The 24,963-nt window shown below is 61.7% G+C and overlaps 1 protein-coding gene across 12 annotated transcripts in view; it reads right to left on the bottom strand.

Moving 5' to 3' along the window:
• The window catches only part of MAPK8IP3 (mitogen-activated protein kinase 8 interacting protein 3), a 41,820-nt gene extending 22,535 nt beyond the window's left edge, over positions 1-19,285 (bottom strand). For all 12 annotated transcript variants that reach the window (XM_062180696.1, XM_062180704.1, XM_062180699.1 and 9 more), the window contains exons 1-4: positions 18,943-19,285; positions 6,722-6,842; positions 3,267-3,337; positions 2,465-2,556 (exon numbers count right to left, since the gene is read on the bottom strand). In XM_062180696.1, coding sequence (XP_062036680.1) covers positions 2,465-2,556; positions 3,267-3,337; positions 6,722-6,842; positions 18,943-19,260 — 602 coding nt within the window. In that variant the 5' untranslated portion in view covers positions 19,261-19,285. The remainder of the gene's footprint in view (positions 1-2,464; positions 2,557-3,266; positions 3,338-6,721; positions 6,843-18,942) is intronic.
• Positions 19,286-24,963: the final 5,678 nt, after the last annotated feature.

Here is a 24,963-nt window from a genome sequence, read left to right as displayed (position 1 = left end):
AACCCAGCACCCCTGCAGTGGTGCAGAGAGGGGCCGCAGGCACTCGGAGCCCTCACAACGGGATCCAGCGCTGCCTCCTTCATCCGGAAGCCCGAGGCTGTAGCTGCCACCCGTGCCCAGGAGCCCCGGGTCACCTTGTCCCCTCCAAGCTCAGGGCCCAGCAGCGGCTGCAGAGCCCGCAGGGAGCCGAGGAGACCGCGCTGTGTGCTGGAGCAAGGCTGGGGCGCCCGGGTCTGGGGCAGCAGGGTGAGCCCGGCCCCACACTGCCCTTGCCACTTCCTATCCTCAAACTGCAGCGTGTGCTCTTCGTGGCCAAGGTGCACAGGATGGCTGCCGGCAGTGCCAGCGCCTTCTGCTGCCGGCCATGCTCTCCCCCCGCTGCAGAGACCCCATGTCAGGCGCCTGAGTCACAGGGCCAGGGGTTGAGGCGCCACTTGGCAGGACCAGACGGCACAGCGGAGCTCCGTGTCAGCCTGCACGGGCAAGTGAAGGGTCTCCAGGGGTGTGGGGAGACCCCAGCAGGGCAGGCACTCGCTGCTGGGTACCAGATGGCTGCACACAGGCAGTGGGACCCGGCTGCGGCACACAGAACCCACGGAGGCGGGGCTTCTGACGGGGGGGTGTGTTCTGGTCCCTGGGGCAGAGAAAAGCCCCACACGGTCTGCAGTGGGACCCCAAGGGCAGGCGAGGCCCAGGTGTGTCCAGGAGTCCTGTCGAGGGCAAGACTGGCATCAGCCGCAAGCCAGGGGCTGCTCTGAGGAGGGCAAGCGGCTGCCCCCAGCCTCTGGGGCCCTCACTGAGCTACAGCACCAAGCACAGAGCAAGGGGCCTGGGCTCAGCCCCATCACCCAACGCCCCGTCGGCAGCAGATCCCTCTGCATGGCGGCCCACAGCATGGCACACCCTGGTGGCCCATGGTGACAGCTGGAACCAAGCAGCCACAGCCTTGGCCAACTCCACAGGGCCTGGGCCCTGAGCGCAGAAGTCAACGAGCACACTGCCTGCCTCTCCTGCCCTGAAGGGGTCCGGCAGGGGAAGCCCAAGGTTCGTAACACCAGCTCTCAGCACAAGGCAGCCCAAAACGTCCGGCCCCTGCCTTGGCTCAGGCTGCTCTGTACAACTCCCCACAAAACACCACGAGGACTTTGGAGCCAGGTCAGAGTTCTGATCCAGTTACTTGGAAACCCTCATGGTGATTCTGGGGGCCGGAAGCCAGGAGCTCACCGTGTTGAGGAGCTGGTGTGCCAAGCCGTGAGACGGAGCCAGCAGGTCAGCGATGCCCCCGTGAAGCGCGGGAGGTGCACCTGCAGGGCTTCCTTTACTGTGCTCCCTTCCCGTCTCCTGGATGGGCCAACACACAGGCCACACCACTTGTCTTGTCTGGGGACCGTGTGCCACACAGGCCGCAGCCCCACCCCTTGCCCACCGGCCCCCTGCCACCTGCCCTCGGTTCCGAGAGGCCTTCACGTGACACGGTCTGTTTTTGTTTCTCACAAGATTCTGCCGTCCAGAGCCCACGGTTCTGCCCACAGTTACCAGGAAAGACGGAGGAAGCCCAGAGGTGGACACCCCAGACCTCCTTGTCTGCAGATACAACCCACAGGCCAGGGAAAAGCCCAGGAACATGCAGCCAGACGCCTTCACGACTCGGCAATGAAGGACCACAGCCTGACAGCCCCTCCTGGGCCCCTGCAGCCAACCCCGATGAGCTGTTAACACTCTGGACAAAACCTCGGGCACTCTGCTTCCTTGGGCCTGTGGCCAGTCCACCCTTCCTCCTAGGCACAGGAAAGAGGAGGAGCCCGGCCTCAGCAAGCTCCTCTGCCTCTGGGTCCCGGGCTCAGGCCACGCAGGCCTCGGAGACGGCGGACACTGTCCCGGCCACTTTCCCCCAACCTCACAGTGGGTAATCCAAGGTGGTGCCCTCTAGAAAGCCACCTGGCATGGTGCATCGGCCAACACCTAGCGGCTGTCTGCACGGAACCATGAACACGTGGGCACACTGTAATCTTAGAGCCCAAAACAACTCAACCCTGTGCAGACATACTGCATGGCAGGCCTGCGGCTACCCTCTAACAGGTGCTGGAGCCGGCCCCCTCCAGTCTCGGTGTGAGGCGGACAGCGTGAGGCGCGTGGCCCTGCTCCACTCAGCCGGGAGCCTGCACGCGGGCTGGGAAGTCTCCCTGCTTTGTGAATGTCTGGAGAGGCGCCCCAGTGCCGGTTCTGGTCACGTGCAGATTCCAGAGAGTCAGCAAAACAAGGCACATTGACCATGCAGTTCTTCCCGGGCCTGGAACTGAACTGGGGGTCTGGCAGGAGGCACACACCAGCACCACACACCCCTCAGGGTCTCAAGCCCTCTCCACACAGCTCCTGCCTAGCCAGCCTCGCCAGCTCCCCTCGGGGAACGGGGTTTCCCAACGCCCTCAGAGCTGACCACAGTGCCCGGCCCTGAGCGGCCTACCTCCGCCCAGGCAAGCTGCTCTCGGTCTGGCTGTTCCCCCCGACCTGCTGCATCTTGGACCTCTCGATGTGCTCCACGTAGGTCTGGATCATCTGCCAGGAAGACACCCCTGTCAGTGCCGCTGGGATGGCGGCCTGGCCCTCCTCTCTCCAACCCGCCGAGATCGGAGAGACATGCAGGCAAAGGTCAGGGAGTGGTGTCTAACCAGCATGAGGCCAGAGACTTACAGGTCTGGCAGCAGATAAACACCGGGGGGGCACCCACAGCCAAGGTGCCTGTGCGGGCCACGCTCCGCCACGCCAGGGACCACCTCTGTGTGTCGCAGCAGACAAATGCCACGGAGGGCACACAGCCGAGCAGCCCTCCCAGGTGTATGTGCGGTCCACGCTCCGCCACGCCAGGGACCACCTCTGTGTGCCGCAGCAGACAAATGCCACGGAGGGCACACAGCCGAGCAGCCCTCCCAGGTGCCTGTGCGGGCCACGCTCCGCCACGCCAGGGACCACCTCTGTGTGCCGCAGCAGACAAATGCCACGGAGGGCACACAGCCGAGCAGCCCTCCCAGGTGTATGTGCGGGCCACGCTCCGCCACGCCAGGGACCACCTCTGTGTGCCGCAGCAGACAAATGCCACGGAGGGCACACAGCTGAGCAGCCCTCCCAGGTGCCTGTGCGGGCCACGCTCCGCCACGCCAGGGACCCACCTCTGTGTGCCGCAGCAGACAAATGCCACGGAGGGCACACAGCCGAGCAGCCCTCCCAGGTGCCTGTGCGGGCCACGCTCCGCCACGCCAGGGACCCACCTCTGTGTGCCGCTGGTGCAGGGCATTGTACTCCTTCTTCATCTCCGACTCCCGCTCCTCCAGCCGGCAAACTGCAACACACAGCCGCTGTCCGTCACCAGCACAGCCTGCTCCCCACACTCTGCAGGGGGCGCAGGGTGCACAGGGGCTCTGATCGGCACAGACGGGCAGTGGCATTCCGCACCCAGGGGTCGTCCCCACGGGGGCGAGCGGCCCGTGCTGTGCTGCGGGAGAACACTTGACTCTGCTACGAAAACCAAGAGAGAGGGGCTCCTGGAGCAGCCTCTGCCACAGCCAGCCGGGGCTCCAGGGTGGGCAAGGCTCAGGGCAGGAGCCGCAGACAAACAAAAAGCCAGCGTGCCGAGTGACAGAAGACGGCCGAACAAGCAGCCCTGCCCCTACCTCTGCCAAGCGAGTGATGGCCACATCCCCTGCTCTGGGCTGACAGCCTGCTCTCCCCAAAGTGGCAGTTCCTGCTGACTTAGGATGGTCCCCTCTGGCCCCAAGAGACACAGGTCAGCGGTGTGGCTGCAAACCTCTGGGGCTCCCTGCCCAGGGAGTGCCCTGGGGGGGGCAGCTGCAGAGGGCACAGGGGGGTCATGTGGCAACAGAGCATCCTGGGAAGCGGGCGGCAGGGGCCTCACCAGCTCAGGCCCTGTTTCCAGTGTGAGACCCTCCTCCCCTCGCCCTGGCTTTGTGATCTCCCAAATCACCCAGTTCTCAGGTCCCCGTCTCCTGCCAGGCTCCACGCTCGCCTACGCTGTGCCCTGGGCAGGTGCGGTGGCCATGGAGGCGCCCACCACATGGAGGAGCAGCCCCTAACTCCAGAAGACCCTGAAGCCGAGACACGCAGGCACTCCCGGGAGAGGGAGGCGCGGACTGCCTGTACTGCCCGTCTGCAGAGGGATGTGGCCGAGGGCCTGGCTGCGCCCTGCTCGGAGGCAGGTGTGCAGCCGCTGCATGGGTGGAGGGCCCAGCCTTCACTCCTGGTGCTGACCAAAGAAGTTGAGCCTGTGATTTGAGTTTAGATTTACTGCCTTCTAAGAACAGACAAAAAAGGCTTCACGTGGAGTTGTACTGTAACAAAGGAGAGTAAGGGCTCTGCCTAGTTAACAGGAGGTTCTGTGTGTGCCCAGGGCAGCCTCAGGTCTGCTGCTACCCAGCAGGCACAGCGGTGGGGACCCGGAGCCACCGGAAGGCTGGCACACACACGGGCAGGGCGCCAGCCTGGCACAGTGCTTTATACTGCACCCCCTGCCCCGCACACCTAACCAGCTTCCCTTCCCCAGCTCGATCCAACTTTCCAGTGAAACGAAGGCACCAGCCTTCCAAGGCAACCAGGCAAAACAGGTGTCTAGAAAAATACCTAAAATAAGTGCTATACTACTGCCACTACTACTAAGGGGCCGGTGTGCTAGGACAGTGGGTAAAGCCACTGCTGTGACGCCGACATCCCATATAGGCGATGGTTCGAGTCCCGGCTGCTCCACTTCTGATCCAGCTCTCTGCTAATGGCCTATGAAAAGCAGTGGATGGACCAAGTATTTGGGCCCCTGCCAACAACACAGGAGATAGGGATGAAGCTCCTGGCTCCTGGCTCTGGCCTGGCCCAGTTACGGCCATCTGGGGAATGAACCAGCCCGTGGAAATAAATGCATCTTAAAATATGATAATCGGCCGGCGCCGCAGCTCACTAGGCTAATCCTCTGCCTTGCGGCGCCGGCATACCGGATTCTGTCCCGGTTGCCCCTCTTCCAGGCCAGCTCTCTGCTGTGGCCCGGGAGTGCAGTGGAGGATGGCCCAAGTGCTTGGGCCCTGCACCCACATGGGAGACCAGGAGAAGCACCTGGCTCCTGGCTTCGGATTGGTGCAGCACTGGCTGTAGTGGCCATTTGGGGGATGAAGGAAGGAAGGAAGACTTTCTATCTCTCTCACTCACTGTCTAACTCTGCCTGTCCAAAAAAAAAAAAAAAAAAAAAAAAAAAAAAAAAAAAAAAACCCAAAATGATAATAATAAGAATCCTATTTCCTTGCCCAGTTTTTTTTTTTTTGTTTTTTTTTTTTTAAAGAGAGACTTACTTATTTGAAAGAGCTATAGAGAGAGATAGAGAGAAAGAGAGGTCCTCCACCTGCTGGTTCACTCCCCAAATGACCACAGCAGCCAGGGCTGGGCCAGGTGGAAGCCAAGAGCCAGGAGCTTCCTCTGGGTCTCCTGTGGGTCCAGGGCCCAGGCACCATCCCGCGCCACTTTCCCTGGAGCACTAGCAGGGAGCTGGGCTGGAAGTGCAGTGACTGGGATGTGAAGCGGCACCCAGGAGGGGTGCTGGTGTTGCAGGCAGTGCAGCCCAGGGAGGGGTTCTCCCACACACACCCTGACAACCTCAGCCCCTTCCAGGAGCTGTCACCACAGTGCTGGCTCCCTCAGGACCCAACCTTCAGCTCAGGAGAGACCAGGACTCCACAGTGCTGAGGAGGTGAAGACCCCCAGGGCCAGTGGGCAGCTCCGCTTTAAGGGCCACAGACGGACCTCGAGAACCACCGAAGTGTGCCTTTGGGGTCAGATTACAGCACTGGGCAAGGTGCTGTGCATGGTCAGCTGTCTGGCTCAGGACACGTGCTCCCCAGGTTGGCGTGCCTGGGCTCACGTTCCAGCACTGGCTCTGATGAACGCTCCTGCTACTGCACACCCCAGGAGGCAGCAGGTGGTGGCCCAGGTACTTGGGTTCCTGCCACACACACATGGGAGACCTGGAGGGAGCTCCGCGCCCCTGGCTTCTGCCTGGCCCAGCCCTGGTTGTTGCAGGCACTTGAGAGTAAACCAAGGGATGGAAGATCTCTGTCGCTCTACCTTTTGAATAAATAATGAAAATACGTTTTGATGAAGGTGCTGTGTGCTCACACGGGCCTCATTTATTTATTTATTTATTTTTTATTTTTGACAGGCAGAGTGGACAGTAGAGGGAGACAGAGAGAAAGGTCTTCCTTTTTGCCGTTGGTTCACCCTCCAATGGCCGCCGCGGTAGGCGCACTGCGGCCGGCGCACCGCGCTGTTCCGATGGCAAGAGCCAGGCGCTTCTCCTGGTCTCCCATGGGGTGCAGGGCCCAAGCACTTGGGCCATCCTCCACTGCACTCCCTGGCCACAGCAGAGAGCTGGCCTGGAAGAGGGGCAACCGGGACAGGATCGGTGCCCCGACCGGGACTAGAACCCAGTGTGCCGGCGCCGCAAGGCGGAGGATTAGCCTGTTAAGCCACGGCGCCGGCCTGGCCTTATTTATTTATCTTCACACAAGCCTTGAGGATGACCACAGGGCACCACGGCAGGGTGAAGAGAAAAGCGGCCGAGGCAGTCCTGGAGGGAACAGCTCGGGCTGTCGCCGGCTTTTCATGAACCTCGTTCACGCGAGCTGCCTGGGCCCTCCGGCCAGCTCGGCTCTGCAGCCCGCCAGCCACTTACTCTGATCCGCAGAGTTCTTGGCTTTCAGCTCCAGCTGCCGCGTCTGCAGCTCGTAGCGCTCCAGCTGCGCCCGCAGCTCCTTCTTCTCCTGCTCCAAGGCATCTTCAAACTCGATGAATTTCTGCGCAGTGGACACAGAGAAGGGCAGGCGGTGTGAGTGCGGTCACGGGTGGGGGGTAACTGCCCTTCACCTGAAGGGCCACAGGCTCCAAGGACCAGGAGGCCAAAGACACGGCTGAGGCCAATGGCGAGGCCGGAGTGGGGCTGTCCCTGGCCCAAACCTGTGTTTCCCAGCCTTTCGCAGACCCCAGGACACAGACCGGCTGTGAGAGGACCTCCTCCCCAGCTGGTGCCATCCGTGGAGAGCAGAGCGAGGCTTGGAAGGGTGGTGCCCTCCCTGCCCCCGCCCTGGTGAGCAGCCCCACACCTGCTTTATGAGAGCTCTGGTGCTGCAATCTTGAGACTGCCAGAGAACCCAGGACCCCAGCGACGACACGGCCTGGGGCCCAGGGACTCGGAACGCCAAGTACTCCCTGCTCCAGGCCCCACGGGAAGACCGAGGCCTGGTCTGGGTTTGTTACCGTGACCTTGCACGGCAGCCTTCTGAGCCACATTTCCAAACCAAGTGGGGAAAGAAGCGCTCTGCAGAATGAAAGCACTCCCGAAAGGCCTGGGCCCAGACCCGGGGTCGGGTGCGGCTGGGGCCGTGAGAGGAAGCCGGAGTGTGGAGACATCAGGCTGGCTCCTAACTCCTACAGCGGTCCTCAGAAAACAGGACAAAGCCGCAGACTGAGCAGTGGGCGCGTGACCGGCCCCGCCCAGCCCCAGGGGCACCTCTGCTGAAGCTCCTTGTGCTGAGACCCACAGGCTCCAGGGACAGCAGAGAGGAGGGGCCTGGGAACAGAGTGGACGGAGGCCTTCACATGCAGCTGCAGAAAACCGGAGACCACCTGCCAGCCAGAAGAGGCGAGGTTCTAGCAGCTACACAGGGAAGAGAGCAGCACAGGCCCCACCGTGCACTGACTGACCCTAACCCCATCTCCCCCAGCTCAGACCACTGTGCAGACTTTAACACCATCACCCCCAGCTCAGACCACTGTGCACTGACCCTAACCCCATCACCGCCCAGCTCAGACCACTGTGCACTGACCTTAACCCCATCTCCCCCCAGCTCAGACCACTGTGCAGACTTTAACCCCATCACCGCCCAGCTCAGACCACTGTGCACTGACCTTAACCCCATCTCCCCCAGCTCAGACCACTGTGCACTGACCTTAACCCCATCTCCCCCCAGCTCAGACCACTGTGCACTGACTGACCCTAACCCCATCTCCCCCAGCTCAGACCACTGTGCACTGACCTTAACCCCATCACCCCCAGCTCAGACCACTGTGCACTGACCTTAACCCTATCACTCCCCAGCTCAGACCACTGTGCATGACTGACCCTAACCCCATCTCCCCCAGCTCAGACCACTGTGCAGACTTTAACCCCATCACCCCCAGCTCAGACCACTGTGCACTGACCTTAACCCCATCTCCCCCCAGCTCAGACCACTGTGCACTGACTGACCCTAACCCCATCTCCCCCAGCTCAGACCACTGTGCACTGACCTTAACCCCATCTCCCCCCAGCTCAGACCACTGTGCAGACTTTAACCCCATCACCCCCAGCTCAGACCACTGTGCACTGACCTTAACCACACCCTCCCCCCAGCTCAGACCACTGTGCACTGACCTTAACCCCATCACCGCCCAGCTCAGACCACTGTGCACTGACCTTAACCACACCCTCCCCCCAGCTCAGACCACTGTACACTGACCTTAACCCCATCACCCCCCAGCTCAGACCACTGTGCAGACTTTAACCCCATCACCCCCAGCTCAGACCACTGTGCACTGACCCTAACCCCATCACCGCCCAGCTCAGACCATTGTGCACTGACTGACCCTAACCCCATCACCTTCCCAGCTCAGACCACTGTGCACTGACCTTAACCCCATCTCCCCCCAGCTCAGACCACTGTGCACTGACCTTAACCCCACCCTCCCCCCAGCTCAGACCACTGTGCACTGACCTTAACCCCATCTCCCCCCAGCTCAGACCCACTGTGCACTGACCTTAACCCCACCCTCCCCCCAGCACAGACCACTGTGCACTGACTGACCCTAACCCCATCTCCCCCCAGCTCAGACCACTGTGCACTGACCTTAACCCCATCTACCCCCAGCTCAGACCACTGTGCACTGACCTTAACCCCACCCTCCCCCCAGCTCAGACCACTGTGCACTGACTGACCCTAACCCCATCACCCCCCAGCTCAGACCACTGTGCACTGACTGACCCTAACCCCATCACCTTCCCAGCTCAGACCACCGTGCACTGACTGACCCTAACCCCATCTCCCCCCAGCTCAGACCACTGTGCACTGACCTTAACCCCATCACCCCCCAGCTCAGACCACTGTGCACTGACCTTAACCCCATCTCCCCACAGCTCAGACCACTGTGCACTGACCTTAACCCCACCCTCCCCCCAGCACAGACCACTGTGCACTGACTGACCCTAACCCCATCTCCCCCCAGCTCAGACCACTGTGCACTGACCTTAACCCCACCCTCCCCCCAGCTCAGACCACCGTGCACTGACTGACCCTAACCCCATCACCCCCCAGCTCAGACCACTGTGCACTGACTGACCCTAACCCCATCACCTTCTCAGCTCAGACCACTGTGCACTGACCCTAACCCCATCTCCCCCCAGCTCAGACCACTGTGCACTGACCTTAACCCCACCCTCCCCCCAGCTCAGACCACTGTGCACTGACCTTAACCCCATCTCCCCCCAGCTCAGACCACTGTGCACTGACCTTAACCCCACCCTCCCCCCAGCTCAGACCCACTATGCATTGACCTTAACCCCATCTCCCCCCAGCTCAGACCACTGTGCACTGACTGACCTTAACCCCACCCTCCCCCCAGCTCAGACCACTGTGCACTGACCTTAACCCCATCTCCCCCCAGCTCAGACCACTGTGCACTGACCTTAACCCCACCCTCCCCCCAGCTCAGACCACTGTGCACTGACCTTAACCCCATCACCCCCCAGCTCAGACCACTGTGCACTGATCTTAACCCCATCTCCCCCCAGCTCAGACCACTGTGCACTGACCTTAACCCCATCTCCCCCCAGCTCAGACCACTGTGCACTGACCTTAACCCCATCTCCCCCCAGCTCAGACCACTGTGCACTGACCTTAACCCCATCTCCCCCTAGCTCAGACCACTGTGCACTGACCTTAACCCCATCTCCCCCCAGCTCAGACCACTGTGCACTGACCTTAACCCCATCTCCCCCAGCTCAGACCACTGTGCACTGACCTTAACCCCATCTCCCCCCAGCTCAGACCCACCGTGCACTGACCTTAACCCCATCTCCCCCCAGCTCAGACCACTGTGCACTGACTGACCCTAACCCCATCTCCCCCAGCTCAGACCACTGTGCACTGACCCTAACCCCATCTCCCCCCAGCTCAGACCACTGTGCACTGACCTTAACCCCATCTCCCCCCAGCTCAGACCCACCGTGCACTGACTGACCCTAACCCCATCAGCTTCCCACCCCAGAGTCAGAAAATGAAGACAATTATGCAAACAATATCTGGTTTTGTAGAAAAGAATCAGACGAGTGTATTAGGTAAAAAGAAAAAAATATTTTTTAAAGATTGTTCCCTGGCCGGCACCTCGGCTCACTAGGCTAATCCTCTGCCTGCGGCACCGGCACCCCAGGTGCTAGTCCCAGTTTGGGCACCGGATTCTGTCCCGGTTTCCCCTCTTCCAGGCCAGCTCTCTGCTCTGGCCCGGGAGTGCAGTGGAGGATGGCCCAAGTGCTTGGGCCCTGCACCCCATGGGAGACCAGGAGAAGCACCTGGCTCCTGGCTTCGGATCAGCAGGGTGCGCGGACCGCAGTGGCCATTGGAGGGGTGAAGCAACCAGGACTAGAACCTGGTGTGCCGGCGCCGCAAGGCGGAGGATTAGCCTGTTAAGCCATGGCACTGGCCAGAAAAATAATTTTCCAAAACATGACCCTACAATCTAGAAAGCCAGGTGAAACTGTGATATTCTGTGATATTCTTCTAATTTGTGTGTGGGCCTGAGTGTGCGGTGGGGTGGTGGGCTGGCGGGCAGGCACAGCGTACACAGTTCATGCAACCCACTCACTCATTTGCACGGAACACCTTTTTACATCAGTAAGCATCTTCTACCACGCCCTGCTTTATTTAAAAAACTACCCATTCATTATTTTTGAGAGGCACGCGGAGTGAGCCTTCCCACCTGCTGCTTCGCTCTCCAAGTGCCTACAACAGCTGGGGCCACACCGGCCCGAACCAGAACTGGAGACTCAATTCAGGCCTTGGGGCCGTGGTAGAATGGGGGCCCCTGGGCTCCTCCCGCTGCACGCAGGTGGCCAAGCTCTGTGCGCAGATGTGGGTGCTCGTCCATCCTGCAGACTGCCCAGGGCTCAGAGGAGGCCCCGCCTCATGCCCTAGCACCTGCCCTGAACTCCAGCCATCTGCCAGTCTCAATGATGGACAACGGCACTGCACTGCCGCTGACATTTCTGCTCCTGGTTACGTGACAAAGCGCACTCCTCACAGGGCCACACACGCTGCTTCTGCAGTGACAGCTCATTCATTCAATTTTTCTTGTTGACCTCAAGAATCCATCAGGGCTGGTGCTGTGGCACAGTGGGCAAAACCGCCACCCCAATGCTGGCATCCCATGTGGGCACTGGTTCGGATCCGGCTGCTCCACTTCCAATCCAGCTCCCTGCTGGTAGCCTGGGAGAAGCAGGACCCCTGTCACCCACATGGGAGACCTGGAGGAAGTTCCTGGCTCCCGGCTCTGGCCTGGCCCGGCACTGGCCATGGAGGCCATTTGGAGAGTGAACCGGAAGACAGACGCTCTCTGTCCCTCCCTCTCTCTCTCTCCCAAAACTCTGATTTTCAAATAAATAAATGGCTCTACGAGCCGACGCTAACAGAAGCCAGGACTCCGGCCCCTGGAGTGTGAGGGTGGCTGTCAGGTAACTCTCGTCCACGAGGAGTTTCCGACTTCTGACTGTCACATGCAAGCCTGTTTCCCAGCACAGAAACACACGGGCTGGGTGACCCCTCAGGACACCACCGGCTCCGGCTGTTTGCTGGAAACGCAGCCCAGCGGCACCAAAGACCTTGATCTTCCCTGAGATCGATCAACTGACATCCTTCCCAGAAATACGCCAGCGGGGAAGGAGGTGGTGGGAATTTCCAAAGAAAAATGCTCTTTTCTCGGTGTTGACCTTAAAAGCAGGCAGAGAGGCACGGCTGCCGTGCCCGAGGGGACATGCCTGCCACAGTGAGCTCCCAGTGTCACGGTGACTCCGCATCGCGGCCCGATGCTGCCGCAGCCCAGACTTCGGGTGCTGGCTCAGAGCTGTCTCCCCAGCGGTGTCACACCCACAGCTACAGTGCACACAGCAGGGCGAGAGGCCCCGCAGGGTGCACGCGGAGGGAAGGGTGCTTCTGCACCAAGGGTCAGCGTGAGCCCAGGAGCGCGAGGCCACGAGCCAGTGCGCCTAACAGTTACGTCACAGTGACCACTGGATTCAGCGTCCGCCGAAAATCAATCCCAACAACTGGCTGAACGCACGCTCATCTCTCAAGAATTGGTAAGAGACACAGAGAAAAGGAAAAGAAAATATATATATATATCTCTGATACCAGGGGAACAAAAAATACAAAAGAAAACGGGAGGCTAAAGCCAAGACTCCAGTGCAAACCCCCCGGGAAGACCGCTCCAGCACAGCTTCCTCCCGCCGGGGACCCCCACCCCGTTTCCTTGTGGACGCGGAGCTCCAGCTTCCAGCAGACAAAGGTTCCCTGCTCTGCGGACGTGGACACAGACACTCACACCTGGGCAGGTGTCACCAGGACGCTGTGTCCACCGGTCCTCACTGGCAGGGGAGAAGGAAGGGGTGAGCGGCTGGCAGGAGCGGGAAGGGACAGGAGCCCAGGGTGCGCCCAGAGAGCATGGGAAACAGAGCAGCCTGGGCAGGGAGGGGCGCGGAACACTGATGAGGGCTTCGCTTTGCATCCACCCCTGCTGATGACCAGACGGACGTTCCCTGAGACAGAGGGATATTCTGCTCGGCACCCCCAACTCGCTAGCCCATAACAGGTGTTCAAGGTCACACCTGGCTCTGGGGTCCCCACAAACATGGCCTCTCCTGGGGTGAGTGCAGCACCCCCGGAGATCCGACACAGGGCCAGGGCTGGACCCTGGCCTCTCGGGAGCAGTCCCTGACCATCCTCTGCTGTCCAGAGACTCGCGGCTACTGCCTTGGTTCACAGGACTGAGCGGTGCAGCCAGGGCCATGCACAGGGCAGCAGGTGGACGGACCGACAGCCAGCAAGGGGACGCTGGCACAGTAAGGAGTGACACCGGCTGGGTGCACGGGGTCACACAAAAAGATGAGGGCTGCGTGGTCTCTCTGCACAAGGCCATCCGTGCAAAGTCCCTGAACGTGCCAACTGACCCATGGTCACAGAAGCAGGGCAGCGGTCACCTGGGGACGGGGGGAAGGAGACCCTGGGGGTCACGAGTGTCTTCACTGCCTTTGTGGTAGGGCTAGAGCTGGACTCGGGGGTTTGCACATATGTTAAAGCTCACCGAACTACGCACCACGTCTGGGCGGCTCAGTGGAGGTCAGTGCTACCCCAATAGAACAGGAAAAGGAGCCCAGTGCGATGGTTTGGCCATCAGGTGGACGCTGAATGTCCCCAGAGGCCCACGCGCTACAGTCTGGTCTCCAGAATGGCACCACGGGGAGGTGGTGGAAAGTTAGGAGCTGGGGCCTGGTGGGAGGTGCTGAGGTCTCCCTGCATTGTGCCCGTCGAGGCGGCTCCCCGAGATGCTGGTCCCACCGGCCTGAGCCGGGCCCGGCCTCCGCTGACATCCACCACCAGCCCAGTGGGGCCGCCTGACCGTGGACCCACACGTCCAGGACTGTGCGCTCAACACGCCCTTTCTCCTTCACCTGAGGCGCCTCCCTGTGGCAGCCACACGCTGACCCCCCACATCAGCCCTGTGCCGCCAGCCGCGGCCTTTGGGGGATGTCACCTCTCTCTTACTCCTGGGCGTGGCGTCTCCTCCCACCTTCCTTTCCTGCTGGAGTTGAGCGACGTAGAAGTACTCATCATCTGCCCTGACGTGAGGGCAGCTCAGCCGGGCCGTCCACGCTGCACTGTCCAGGTACAGTGGCCCTGGCCACACGCAGCCATTGCAACGAATACGCGTGAAAGTGAACTACAGTAAAAACGGGGCTCCGGAGCCGGCGCTGTGCACAGCAGGGCGGCCTCCGCCTCTGGCGCCAGCACACAACACGGAGGTCGGTTTGTGTCCTGGAGGCTCCACTTCTGATCCCGCTCCCTGTGGATGCTTAAGAAGGCAGTGGAAGACGCCCAAGTGCTGGGCCCTGCACCCGCGTGGGAGACCTGGAAGACGCTCCCGGCTCCTGGCTTCAGATCAGCCCAGCTCTGGCCATTGCGGCTGTTTGGGGAGTGATCCAGCACATGGAAGACCTCTCTCCCTCCCTCCCTCCCTCCCTCCCTCTCTCTCTCTCTCTGTAACTCTGCCCCTCAAATCTTTATTTGAAAATCAGAGTTACACAGAGAGAGGAGAGGCAAAGAGAGAGAGAGGTCTTCCATGCAGTGGTTCACTCCCCAATTGGCCACAACAGCCAGAACTGCGCCGCTCCGAAGCCAGGAGCCAGGGGCTTCCTCCAGGTCTCCCACGCGGGTGCAGGGGCCCAAGGACTTGGGCCATCTTCCACTGCTTTCCCAGACCACAGCAGAGAGCTGGATGGGAAGTGAAGCAGCCGGGATTTGAACCGGCGCCCATATGGGATGCTGGCACTGTAGGCGGTAGCTTTACCTGCTGCGCCACAGCACCGGCCCCAGTGAATAAATCCTAAAAAACAAAAACAAAAACACTTGTGCTCCTGGGTCCCCTATGACAGCAGCGACTGGGCTCCAGGAGGCGGGCAGCCACCACCCCTCGTCCTGCACACATACCTAACGGGCACGGTGGATGTAGGGACCCCTCATGCTCTCCTCACTCCCTGGTGGTCCAGGCAGTGGGAGTGGCATGCCTGGCGGTGGGAGCAGAAGACCAGGGCAGAGACACCACAGAGACAGAGGTGAGCCGCTGGGGATGAGGGGATGAGGGGAACCTGAGGCACGGGAGCCCCCCCAGACGGCCAGCATGCACAGGGTCAGAACGTCAGAGGCTCCCGGCAGGGCTCAGCAGCAGCCCTCGGTCTGGTCACCAGGCCCATCCTGCCCCGCCCAGGGTCAAGGTCACGACGAGCAGAGACAGAGGAGCCTCTCCAGAATAAAGTGGACAACAGGCATGCTGACCGGAGCAGAGGGAAGGAGAGAAGGGCAGTGCAGGAGCGCTCGGCATTAGGAATCTGGGTGAGCAGTACTGTCTGCAACTTTGCACGTCATTTCCAAATAGTTTTTATGAGCATTTTTAAAAATCAGATGCTCCATTTAACCTAAAGTCCTAAGTGGAAGAAATGACTCACTCTGCCAGCTGACCGCAGCCACGGAGCTCCTCACACCAGAGACGGCTGTACGGTCAGCTCTGGCCCAGCCGGCCTCTCCCCAGCGTCTACACTGGCCAGCGAGATGTGCCAGAGCAGCTGATTCCTGGGTTCTGTGCCTCCTCGTCCCCATCGTCCAGGGAGCCTGCGCTGGAGCCCCGACTGAGGGGAGCTGCCCTGGAAGGCCTCTTGGAGGCTGCCAGCTTCCTGGTCTGGCAGGGCAGCGAGGCCGCAGAGAGCCGCATGTGCTGTCCACGCACGGTGAGCCGGCTGCTAGCAGTGGGAGGGGGCACAACCGCTGACTCAGTGACGCACGGAGCAAGCACAGAACGCAGGATGATGGTCCCTGCAGAAGGGATCGTGGTGTCTGCCTTCTGTATTCTTTCCCCAGCCTGAGAGTGTTCAAATATTCCATGAAATGGGGTAATAAGAAAAAATAAGTTTTGGGTAAAACTTTCTTCCACCTGTGCTAACTCACACAGCATCAACTGCCGAGTCATCAGCAAACATCCAGGAGGGGCGGGGGGAGACGCGTGGCCGCACAGCTCCAGTGAGTGGAGACCAGGGTGCTATGGGCCGGGAGGGGTGCGGGAGACGCAGGCTGCACAGCTCGAGTGAGCAGAGGGCCGGGAGGGGAGGGGGGAGACGCGTGGCCGCACAGCTGGAGTGAGCAGAGACCAGGGTGCTATGGGCCAGGAGGGGAGGGGGGAGATGTGTGGCCGCACAGCTCCAGTGAGCAGAGGGCGGGGAGGGGTGGGGGAGACCCGTGGCGGCACAGCTCCAGGGAGCAGAGGGCGGGGAGGGGTGGGGGAGACCCGTGGCCGCACAGCTCCAGTGAGCGGAGACCAGGGTGCTATGGGCCAGGAGGGGAGGGGGAGACGCGTGGCTGCACAGCTCCAGGGAGCGGAGACCAGGGTGCTACGGGCCAGGAGGGGTGGGGGAGACGCGTGGCCGCACAGCTCCAGGGAGCGGAGACCAGGGTGCTACGGGCCAGGAGGGGTGGGGGAGACCCGTGGCGGCACAGCTCCAGGGAGCGGAGACCAGGGTGCTATGGGCCAGGAGGGGAGGGGGGAGACGCGTGGCCGCACAGCTCCAGGGAGCAGAGGGCGGGGAGGGGTGGGGGAGACCCGTGGCCGCACAGCTCCAGTGAGCGGAGACCAGGGTGCTATGGGCCAGGAGGGGAGGGGGAGACGCGTGGCTGCACAGCTCCAGGGAGCGGAGACCAGGGTGCTACGGGCCAGGAGGGGTGGGGGAGACGCGTGGCCGCACAGCTCCCTGGAGCTCCAGGGAGCGGAGAGCCCGGCGCTCTGTGAGTTGTCTAGGGCTGAGGGGGTTTTAAAGCTGACAGTGACTGCTGAGGCTCATCGTCTCTCAAACGTTGTCTTTCCTTCCGTAGCCTAAGCGCCACTCCCGGGAAAGGGCTCCCGGGCTCCTGGCCGCCGGGGTGATGCAGCAAACACAGGGCCTGCTCACCGGCCTGCCCTCCTCCTCCTCTGAGGGAAGAGCTTGAGGCATTCACACTGGGCAGCAGGACCCCGCTCTGCCCCGCGGGTGGCTGGCGATGCCCGGGGCTCGCCGTGAGCCCCCGGGGGCTCTGCCCTGACTGCCACACCGTCTCAGCACAGTCCTCCATGTGCCACATCCGGATCCCACCCGCTTCCCCGAGCAGCCGCGGCAGCCCGGAGAGGGGACGAGGCTGGGTGCAGGGGCCTCTCCTGGGACCCCACCATCTCCAGCCTCTGTCACCCCAGGGCTGCAGCCACCAGAATGCGCCCAGAACCTCTCAGGGTGCTGGCTGTGAGGCAGGGGGCAGGCAACGGGCCGGCTGCTCTCTCGGGCCGAGGCCTTCAGGAGACCCCTGCTGCTCCATCGGTTCAGGTTCCCGACTCTGACTAAGCCTTCTCAGCCGGCGGCTGGGCCGGGCCTCGGCTGACAGCTCAGCCAGCTCTGCGCCACGCCACGCCTGTGCCGGTGACGTCCAGCCCCTGTGGTATCACACACCTCCGTGATCACGAGGCCCTGCCCAGAGGCCTTTCCCGCAGACCCCTGCTTGTGGTGACAAAGGAGCCGGGTGCTGTGTGTATGGCAGCCCCGTCCTCACCAGGGCCTCCTGGTTCCACCACGGCTGGCCGCCCACCCGTTCCCACAGCTCTCCGCAGCTTCTCTAACAGCTGGAGCAGCGGCGGGTGAGCCGACCTGCACACCACACGCACACCCAGCCCAGCGGCTCTCAGTCCGCCAGGGCACAGGCGGGAGGGTGGACGCGTCCATGCTGGTGGCTCCATCCCAACTGCCAAGCGCACGGGGGCTCGGGGGACAGTTCCCAGCCCGGAGCTCTTCATCTGGACTCTCTTTCTAGTTCCCCTCCGCCACTGATCTGGCCGCCTAGGTACAGAGAACCAGGGCGGGGAGCCCAGCCAGGGCCCTGGGAGCAGTCGGGACAGCGGAGCTGCCCTCTGCCCGCTGCAGCGCGGGACAAGGTGCGTCCTGGCCAGGTGCCCAGGGCTGTGCATGTGACCTTGGGCAGCCCCCCCACTTCTTGGGGCCAGCTGCTCCCCCTCAAAGCACCCCAGATCTCCGTAAGCTCCCACACTCCAGCTCCGGCAACCCTGACGTGGAGAACTTCACACCAGCTTTGGTGGCGGCAACCAGACGCGAACCCGGGAAGCAAAGCCAACCAGAGCGGGCAGGGATGACGCCAGACAGGACACCGGCGTCTTTCACAAACACACGTAAAGCTAACCGGGCCATAAACCGCTGCGGTTTAGAGAAAAAGAGAAAAAAAAGCCAAAACACTGGCACCGCCTCACGGCTGAGCACCGAAGTCAAGAACGCTAAGCCCAATTAACCGGGAAGGAACCCGAACTCCTCTGACCCCCCATCCACACGCCAGGAGCACCGCGGGACCTCCTCCCCGCAGTCTCTGGGCTCAGACCGACCCGGACAACTCGCTCCTCCGCCCGACGGGCAGGTGACCAGGGCCAAGGTCAGGAGGAGCGGAACCCGCGGCCCCCGCACCCCTTGCGCTCCGCCCTGGGTCCGGCCGCCGCCGCGCTCGGCATCCCTGGCGCCCCCGGCCCAGCAACTCCCGGGCTAGGGACGCATCCAACGCCGCCGCCATGCCCGGTCCCCACAGGCTGCTCTGGGTCCTCGGGGGCTGGAGACAGCGACCCCGGCCCCGCACCTGGCCGCTCAGCATCCCTGGCGAGGGGGCCAGGCTAAGCGGTGCCCCCTGGCGTCCCCGGCCCCGCACCCCTGGCTCGGCCCTGGGTCCGGCCCGCACCCCCTGGCTCGGCCCCGCACCCGGCCGCTCGGCATCCCAGGCGAGGGGCCAGGCTAAGCGGTGCCCCTGGCGCCCCGGGCCCGCACCCCCTGGCTCGGCCCTGGGTCCGGCCGCCGCCGACCCCGGCCCCGCACCCCCTGGCTCGGCCCTGGGTCCAGCCCGCACCCCCTGGCTCGGCCCTGGGTCCAGCCCGCACCCCCTGGCGCCCCCGGCCCGCACCCCCTGGCTCGGCCCCGCACCCGGCAGGGCCGCCCGCAGCGCCGCCCCCACCCGCCGGCGCCGGCCCGCGCACCTCCTCGGCCTGCTTGCGCAGCGCCTTCTCGCGCTCGTACTGCGTGAGCAGCTGCTCGTTGTCCTCGCGCAGCAGCTCCAGCTCCACCTCGTGCTCCTGGTTCTCGCTGAGCACCGAGTCCAGGTTCTCCAGCACGTTGACCACCAGCGGCATCAGCTCCTTGACCACCTCCTCGTCGTAGCAGTGGATGAGGCGCTCGAACTCGCGGTAGATGGAGCCCGCCAGGCCCGACACGCGCTCCGACATCACCGAGCCCGAGCAGTAGTCGTCCTGGTACACCACCACGCCGCCGCCCTCGTCCATCGGGCTCTCCATCATCGCGGCCACCGCCGCCGCCAGCGCGGCCCGCTGTCCGGCCGGGCGCCCGGCCCGCCTGGCTGCCTGGGTTGCGCAGGCCGCGGCGTCGCCCCGCGCGGCCGCTGTCGCCTCAGGCGCCGCCGCCGCCGCTGAGGAGGAGGCAAAGGCGACTGCTGCTGCTGCCGCCGCCGCCGCTGCCGCCGCTGCCGCGCCCGTCACTCAGCCGCCGGAAGTCCCGCCCTCCCGCCGCGCCGCCGGGGGTCGCAGCCCGTGACGTCAGAGGAAACGGGCCCCGCGCCGGAAGGGCGGTGCGCGCGGGCGGCGGCGTCCGCCGGGGGGCCGCGCCCTGCCCTCGCCCGCGGAGCCGCCTGCGGCCCTGCACCCCGGGCCGCCCCCGCGGAGCCGCCCCGGCGCGGCCTCCCCGAAGTGCGGCTCTGCTCGGCCGCGGGCGTTTGTCGAGGCCGCCTGGTGCGTTTCCGAGCATCCGGCTTTTGTTTCTCGGATCTTCTCGTTCAGAACTGGGTCGGAAATGGGGTCGAGGCGGTCTGTCAAAGGCAGGGACTCCGTGCCCGGCGGGGGCCGGCGTCGAGGCGCGTCCAGCGCGCGGGGTCGCGGGGGTCGCGGAGCCAGCCGCTGCCGGGGCGCCGGGGACCCCGCCACCCGCGTGCGGCCCCCGGCTGGGGGGATGAACCAGCTGGTGGGAGATCTTTGTCTGAAAATGCGTTTTATGCAAAGAGCTTTTTCATCAACAATTTAAAAAAATTTATTTGAACGAGTTGGAGACCGAGAGGGAGGCCTTCCGTCCCCCGGTTCCCTGCCCCCAGGGCTGGGCCAGGCTGAAGCCAGGAGCTTTATCTGCACTGGAGGTGGAGCCGCCAGGACAGGGCCCGCGCGGGACGCTGGCGTGGCCGGCGTCATAAGCTCTGCCTTGATACGTGCTCATCTCTTGGGTTTTCAGTTCTCGCTCTCTTTTTCTTTTTTTTTTTTTTTTTATTGGACAGGCAGAGCTAGACAGAGAGAGACAGAGAGATCTTCCTTTTCCGTTGGTTCACCCCCCAAAGGCCGCTATGGCCGATCCGAAGCCAGGAGCCAGGTGCTTCTCCTGGTCTCCCATGGGGTGCAGGGCCCAAGCACTTGGGCCATCCTCCACTGCACTCCCTGGCCACAGCAGAGAGCTGGCCTGGAAGAGGAGCAACCGGGACAGAATCCGGCGCCCCAACTGGGACTAGAACCCGGTGTGCCGGCACCGCAAGGCGGAGGATTAGCCTGTTGAGCCACCGTGCTGGCCAGTTCTCTCTTTTTAATCTAAATCCGGTGCCTGCAGCCTTTGGGACACGGCCCGCAGTCTGCTCTCACATCAGCTGCCCCTGGAGACCTGTGTGTGACCACACAGCGGACGTTGTGAACCCAAGACTTCACTTACATTAGGGCTGCTTAGAGTCGGCCCCACTCCGATCCTGATCTGCACTGGACCACGGCCGCCCTGGAGCCGACTCCCTCCCCGTCACCCAGCAGGCTGAGCGCCCCGGGGTTTAAGTCCCGTGTTCAGGTGGCCTGGGCTCTGATCCTTCCCCGGTGACTTAATTTCCCCGCTCTCCACGTCTGCACAGCCTTTCAGGAAGATGGGCTGCTCCACAAGAGGTGGACAGCACCTGCAGGCAGCGGCAGCTGAGCGATCAGTGGGGAGGCCGACGAGCCCACGGGGAGCCCGTTTGCAGGCGTGTTTCTTAGCCCCTGCTACCACCACGGGAACTTTCACTACTGACAGGATTGGGGCAGAACGCCTCCTTAAAACTCATTACAGCAAGTTTTTCTTTTTAAATATTTAAAAGAGTGAAAGGGAGAGACAGAGCTCTATTTGCTGGTTCACTCCCCAAATGGCTGCAATGACCACAGCTGGTCTGGTCTGAAGCCAGGAGCCAGGAGCTTCTCCCAGGTCTCCCACGTGGGTGCAGGGGCCCAAGGACTTGGGCCATCCTCTACTGCTTTCCCAGGTGCATTAGCAGGGAGCTGGATTGGAAGTGGAGCAGCCGGGACTAGAACTGGCGCCCATATGGGATGCCAGTGTCGCAGGCAGCATCTTTACCTGCTACTGCACAATTTTGGGTCCCAAAGCAAAATGTTACAAAAGGCCATGCTGGATAATTCCTGCTGAGGGGTGCTCCTGGCTCTCTCACCAGGAAGAACCTTCCTTTCAGATTTGAAAACATGGTGACACTTTGTCTCATCATAAGGCCCTAAAATTTAAGATGGCAACAAGACTCTCCATAGCTATAGTTTTTTTAGATTTATTTATTATTTGAAAGGTGGAGTTACAGAGTCAGAGAGAGAGAGAGTCTCCCATCCTCTGGTTCACTCGCCAAAAAGCTGCAACAGTTGGGGCTGTGCCAATCCAGAGCCAGGAGCCTGGAGTTTCTTCCCGGTCTCCCACGCAGGTGCAGGGGCCCAAGGACTTGGGCCATCTTCTGCTTTCCCAGGCCACAGCAGAGAGCTGGATCAGAAGAGCAGCATTCGGGACTTGAACTGGTGCCCACATGGGATGCTGATGCCCCAGCCCCGTGACATGACTTTTAGCAGCACCTTCAGACAGCACCCTTGTAAATCATACCTAAGACCCGCAGAGTCCACAGGTCATGTCCAAGGATGGTGACAGTGCGTTCAGGAGCTACTGTCCAGCTAACACAGGCGGCACGGACAGCCAGCCCTCTGCCTTAGGCCCTGCATCCATGGGTTCCAGTTGTGGACGGAAGACGCTTGGGAAAAGGCTGCATCTGTGCAGCCGTGATGCCGGGGCCTCGTCCCCAGCTGCAGAGGGGCAAGTAAACCAGATGAGCTTGCTTAGTGGAGATGGATGGGACAGGCTCTTCATGCAAGAGAGTTCAGACGTGAGACAGGAGTGGTCAGCAAGGGAGTGAGGGCCAGTGGCGTGGGGACCTCCCACAGAATCCCAGAGCGCCTAGTTTACCACTGGACCCGGGTCTCTGCTCCTGCTCTTCCTGGACAAAGGACTGGCTGAGTGTGAATCAGATAAAACTCCCAAGGTTTCATACCTAGCGTTACCAGGCAGGGTAACCCCCCCCCCCCCAAAGCTGGGACCACCTACAGCGCCATTGCGGTGCGGGCAGGACTTTGTAGTGTAAAATACAGGGTTCCCAAGGCTGTTACTTTTATGTATGGATGTATGGATGTATTTTTTTTTAAACTTTTTTTTTTTTTTTTTGACAGGCAGAGTGGACAGTGAGAGAGAGAGACAGAGAGAAAGGTCTTCCTTTTGCCGTTGGTTCACCCTCCAATGGCCGCCGTGGTAGGCGCGCTGCAGCCGGCGCACCGCACTGATCGGATGGCAGGAGCCAGGGACTTATCTTGGTCTCCCATGGGGTGCAGGACCCAAGCACTTGGGCCATCCTCCACTGCACTCCCTGGCCACAGCAGAGAGCTGGCCTGGAAGAGGGGCAACTGGGACAGAATCCGGTGCCCCCACCGGGACTAGAACCTGGTGTGCCGGCGCCGCAAGGCGGAGGATTAGCCTAGTGAACCGCGGCGCCAGCCCTGTATGTATGTATGTATTTAAGAGTTACACAGAGGAGAGGTAGAGAGAGAGGTCTTCCATCTGATGGTTCACTCCCCAATTGGCTGCAACGGCCAGAGCTGGGCCGATCTGAAGCCAGGCGCCAAGAGCTTCCTCCAAGTCTCCCACGTGGGTACAGAGGCCCAAGGACTTGGGCCATTTTCTACTGCTTTCCCAAGCCATAGCAGGGAGCTGGATCGGAAGTGGAGCAGTTGGGTCTTGAACCGGCGCTTCAAGCCAGGGCGTTAACCTGCTGCGCCACAGCACTGGCCCCAAGGCTGTTACTTTTTATGATAGATCTACTTGAAAGACAGAGGATCTTCCATCTGCTGGTCCCTCCCCAGATGGCTACGGCGGCCAGGGTTGGGCTGTCTGAAGCCCGGAGCTCCATCTGGGTCTCCCACATGAATGCAGGGGTCCAAACACCTGGGACTGCCAGCAGGGAGATGGGTCAGAGAAGGAGCCAGGACAGGAGCTGTCACTCACAGGGATGGAGTGGTCACAGGCACCAGTTAAACCACAACGCCAGCCCTGTGGCCTTCCTTCAGGCCCATGTGGGCTAATTCTAACTTCCTGACCAGCCCCCCCAACCCCGCGGTCTCCCCCACCTTGCACTGCTGTTCACATTGTGGGGGAGGAACCAAACCTGCACTGGCTGCTCACTCACGTCCTGCTTCCCTCGAGTTTGTGTCCATGCTTTGGTGGGTAGGTGGTCTCAGGGGCGACTTAAGGGGGGTTGTGAGCATCATTTCCTGTAGGCACCTGGTCCCGGGGGCAGGGTGTGTGCGTGTGTGTCCTAGGACCAGTCTCACTGTCACAGGCTGAAGGAGCAAGCTCTGTTGTCAGAAGAGCCAGTGTGTCCTGGGCAAGGCAACCCCTGGAGCGGCTCACCACATGGGGGAGCACTGTGGTCCTTGCACACATGGCTGAACCTCAGCAGCTGCTACACGCTAGTCTGGCCCAGTTCTGGGAACATGTTTACACGCCAACACGTGCACCTGTGAACACATGTTGTTCCTCCTTCTGGAGGCTCGTCCTCACTTCTCAAGCTTTTTCTTTTTAGATTTATTTATGGCTGGCGCCACGGCTCACTTGGCTAGTCCTCCGCCTGCAGCGCCGGCACCCCAGGTTCTAGTCCCAGTCGAGGCACTGGATTTTGTCCCGGTTGCTCCTCTTCCAGTCCAGCTCTCTGCTGTGGCCCAGGAAGGCAGTGGAGGATGGCCAAGTGCTTGGGCCCTGCACCTGCATAGGAGACCAGGAGGAAGCACCTGGCTCCTGGCTTTGGATCCGCGCAGCGCACCAGCTGTAGTGGCCATTTGGGGGGTGAACCAATGGAAGGAAGACCTTTCTCTCTGTCTATAACTACCTGCCAAATAAATAAATATTTATTTTTTATTTTATTTTTTTGACAGGCAGAGTGGACAGTAGAGGGAGACAGAGAGAAAGGTCTTCCTTTTTGCCATTGGTTCACCCTCCAATGGCCGCCACGGTAGACGCGCTGTGGCCGGCGCACTGCGCTGTTCTGATGGCAGGAGCCAGGTGCTTCTCCTGGTCTCCCATGGGGTGCAGGGCCCAAGCACTTGGGCCATCCTCCACTGCACTCCCTGGCCACAGCAGAGAGCTGGCCTGGAAGAGGGGCAACCGGGACAGGATCGGTGCCCCGACCGGGACTAGAACCCGGTGTGCCGGCGCCACAAGGCGGAGGATTAGCCTAATGAGCCACGGCGCCGGCCATAAATAAATATTTATTTATTTAACAGAATTACAGAGAAGAGAGCGAGCAAGCCTGCTTCCACTTGCCACTTCCCTCCACAGATGGCTGTAATGGTCAGGGCCGGGCCAGTGCAAAGCAAGGAGCCAGGAGCTTCATCCAGGTCTCTCACACGGGTGCAAGGCCCAAACGCTTGGGTCATCTGCTGCTGTTCCCATCACCAGCAGGGAGTGGATTGGAAGTGGAACAGCTGGGACATTAACTTGTGCCTACACGGCCGCTGGTGCTGCAGGGGTGGCTTTTCCTGAGAGCCGCAGCACCACACCTGCAGCCTTGGTCTCCACCTGAGGCTGAACCCAGCAGTCAGAACGTCTCGGAGTCCCCTGGGGACGGGATGGACTCTCAGCTGTGAGGTTTCAGCACCCTGAGTGCCAGCTGGAGGTGC

Source organism: Lepus europaeus, chromosome 21, assembly GCF_033115175.1.
Source record: "Lepus europaeus isolate LE1 chromosome 21, mLepTim1.pri, whole genome shotgun sequence".
NCBI classification, from domain to species: domain Eukaryota; kingdom Metazoa; phylum Chordata; class Mammalia; order Lagomorpha; family Leporidae; genus Lepus; species Lepus europaeus.
Note: the sequence above shows the minus strand (reverse complement) of the source record. Positions and strands in the feature narration are given on the sequence as shown.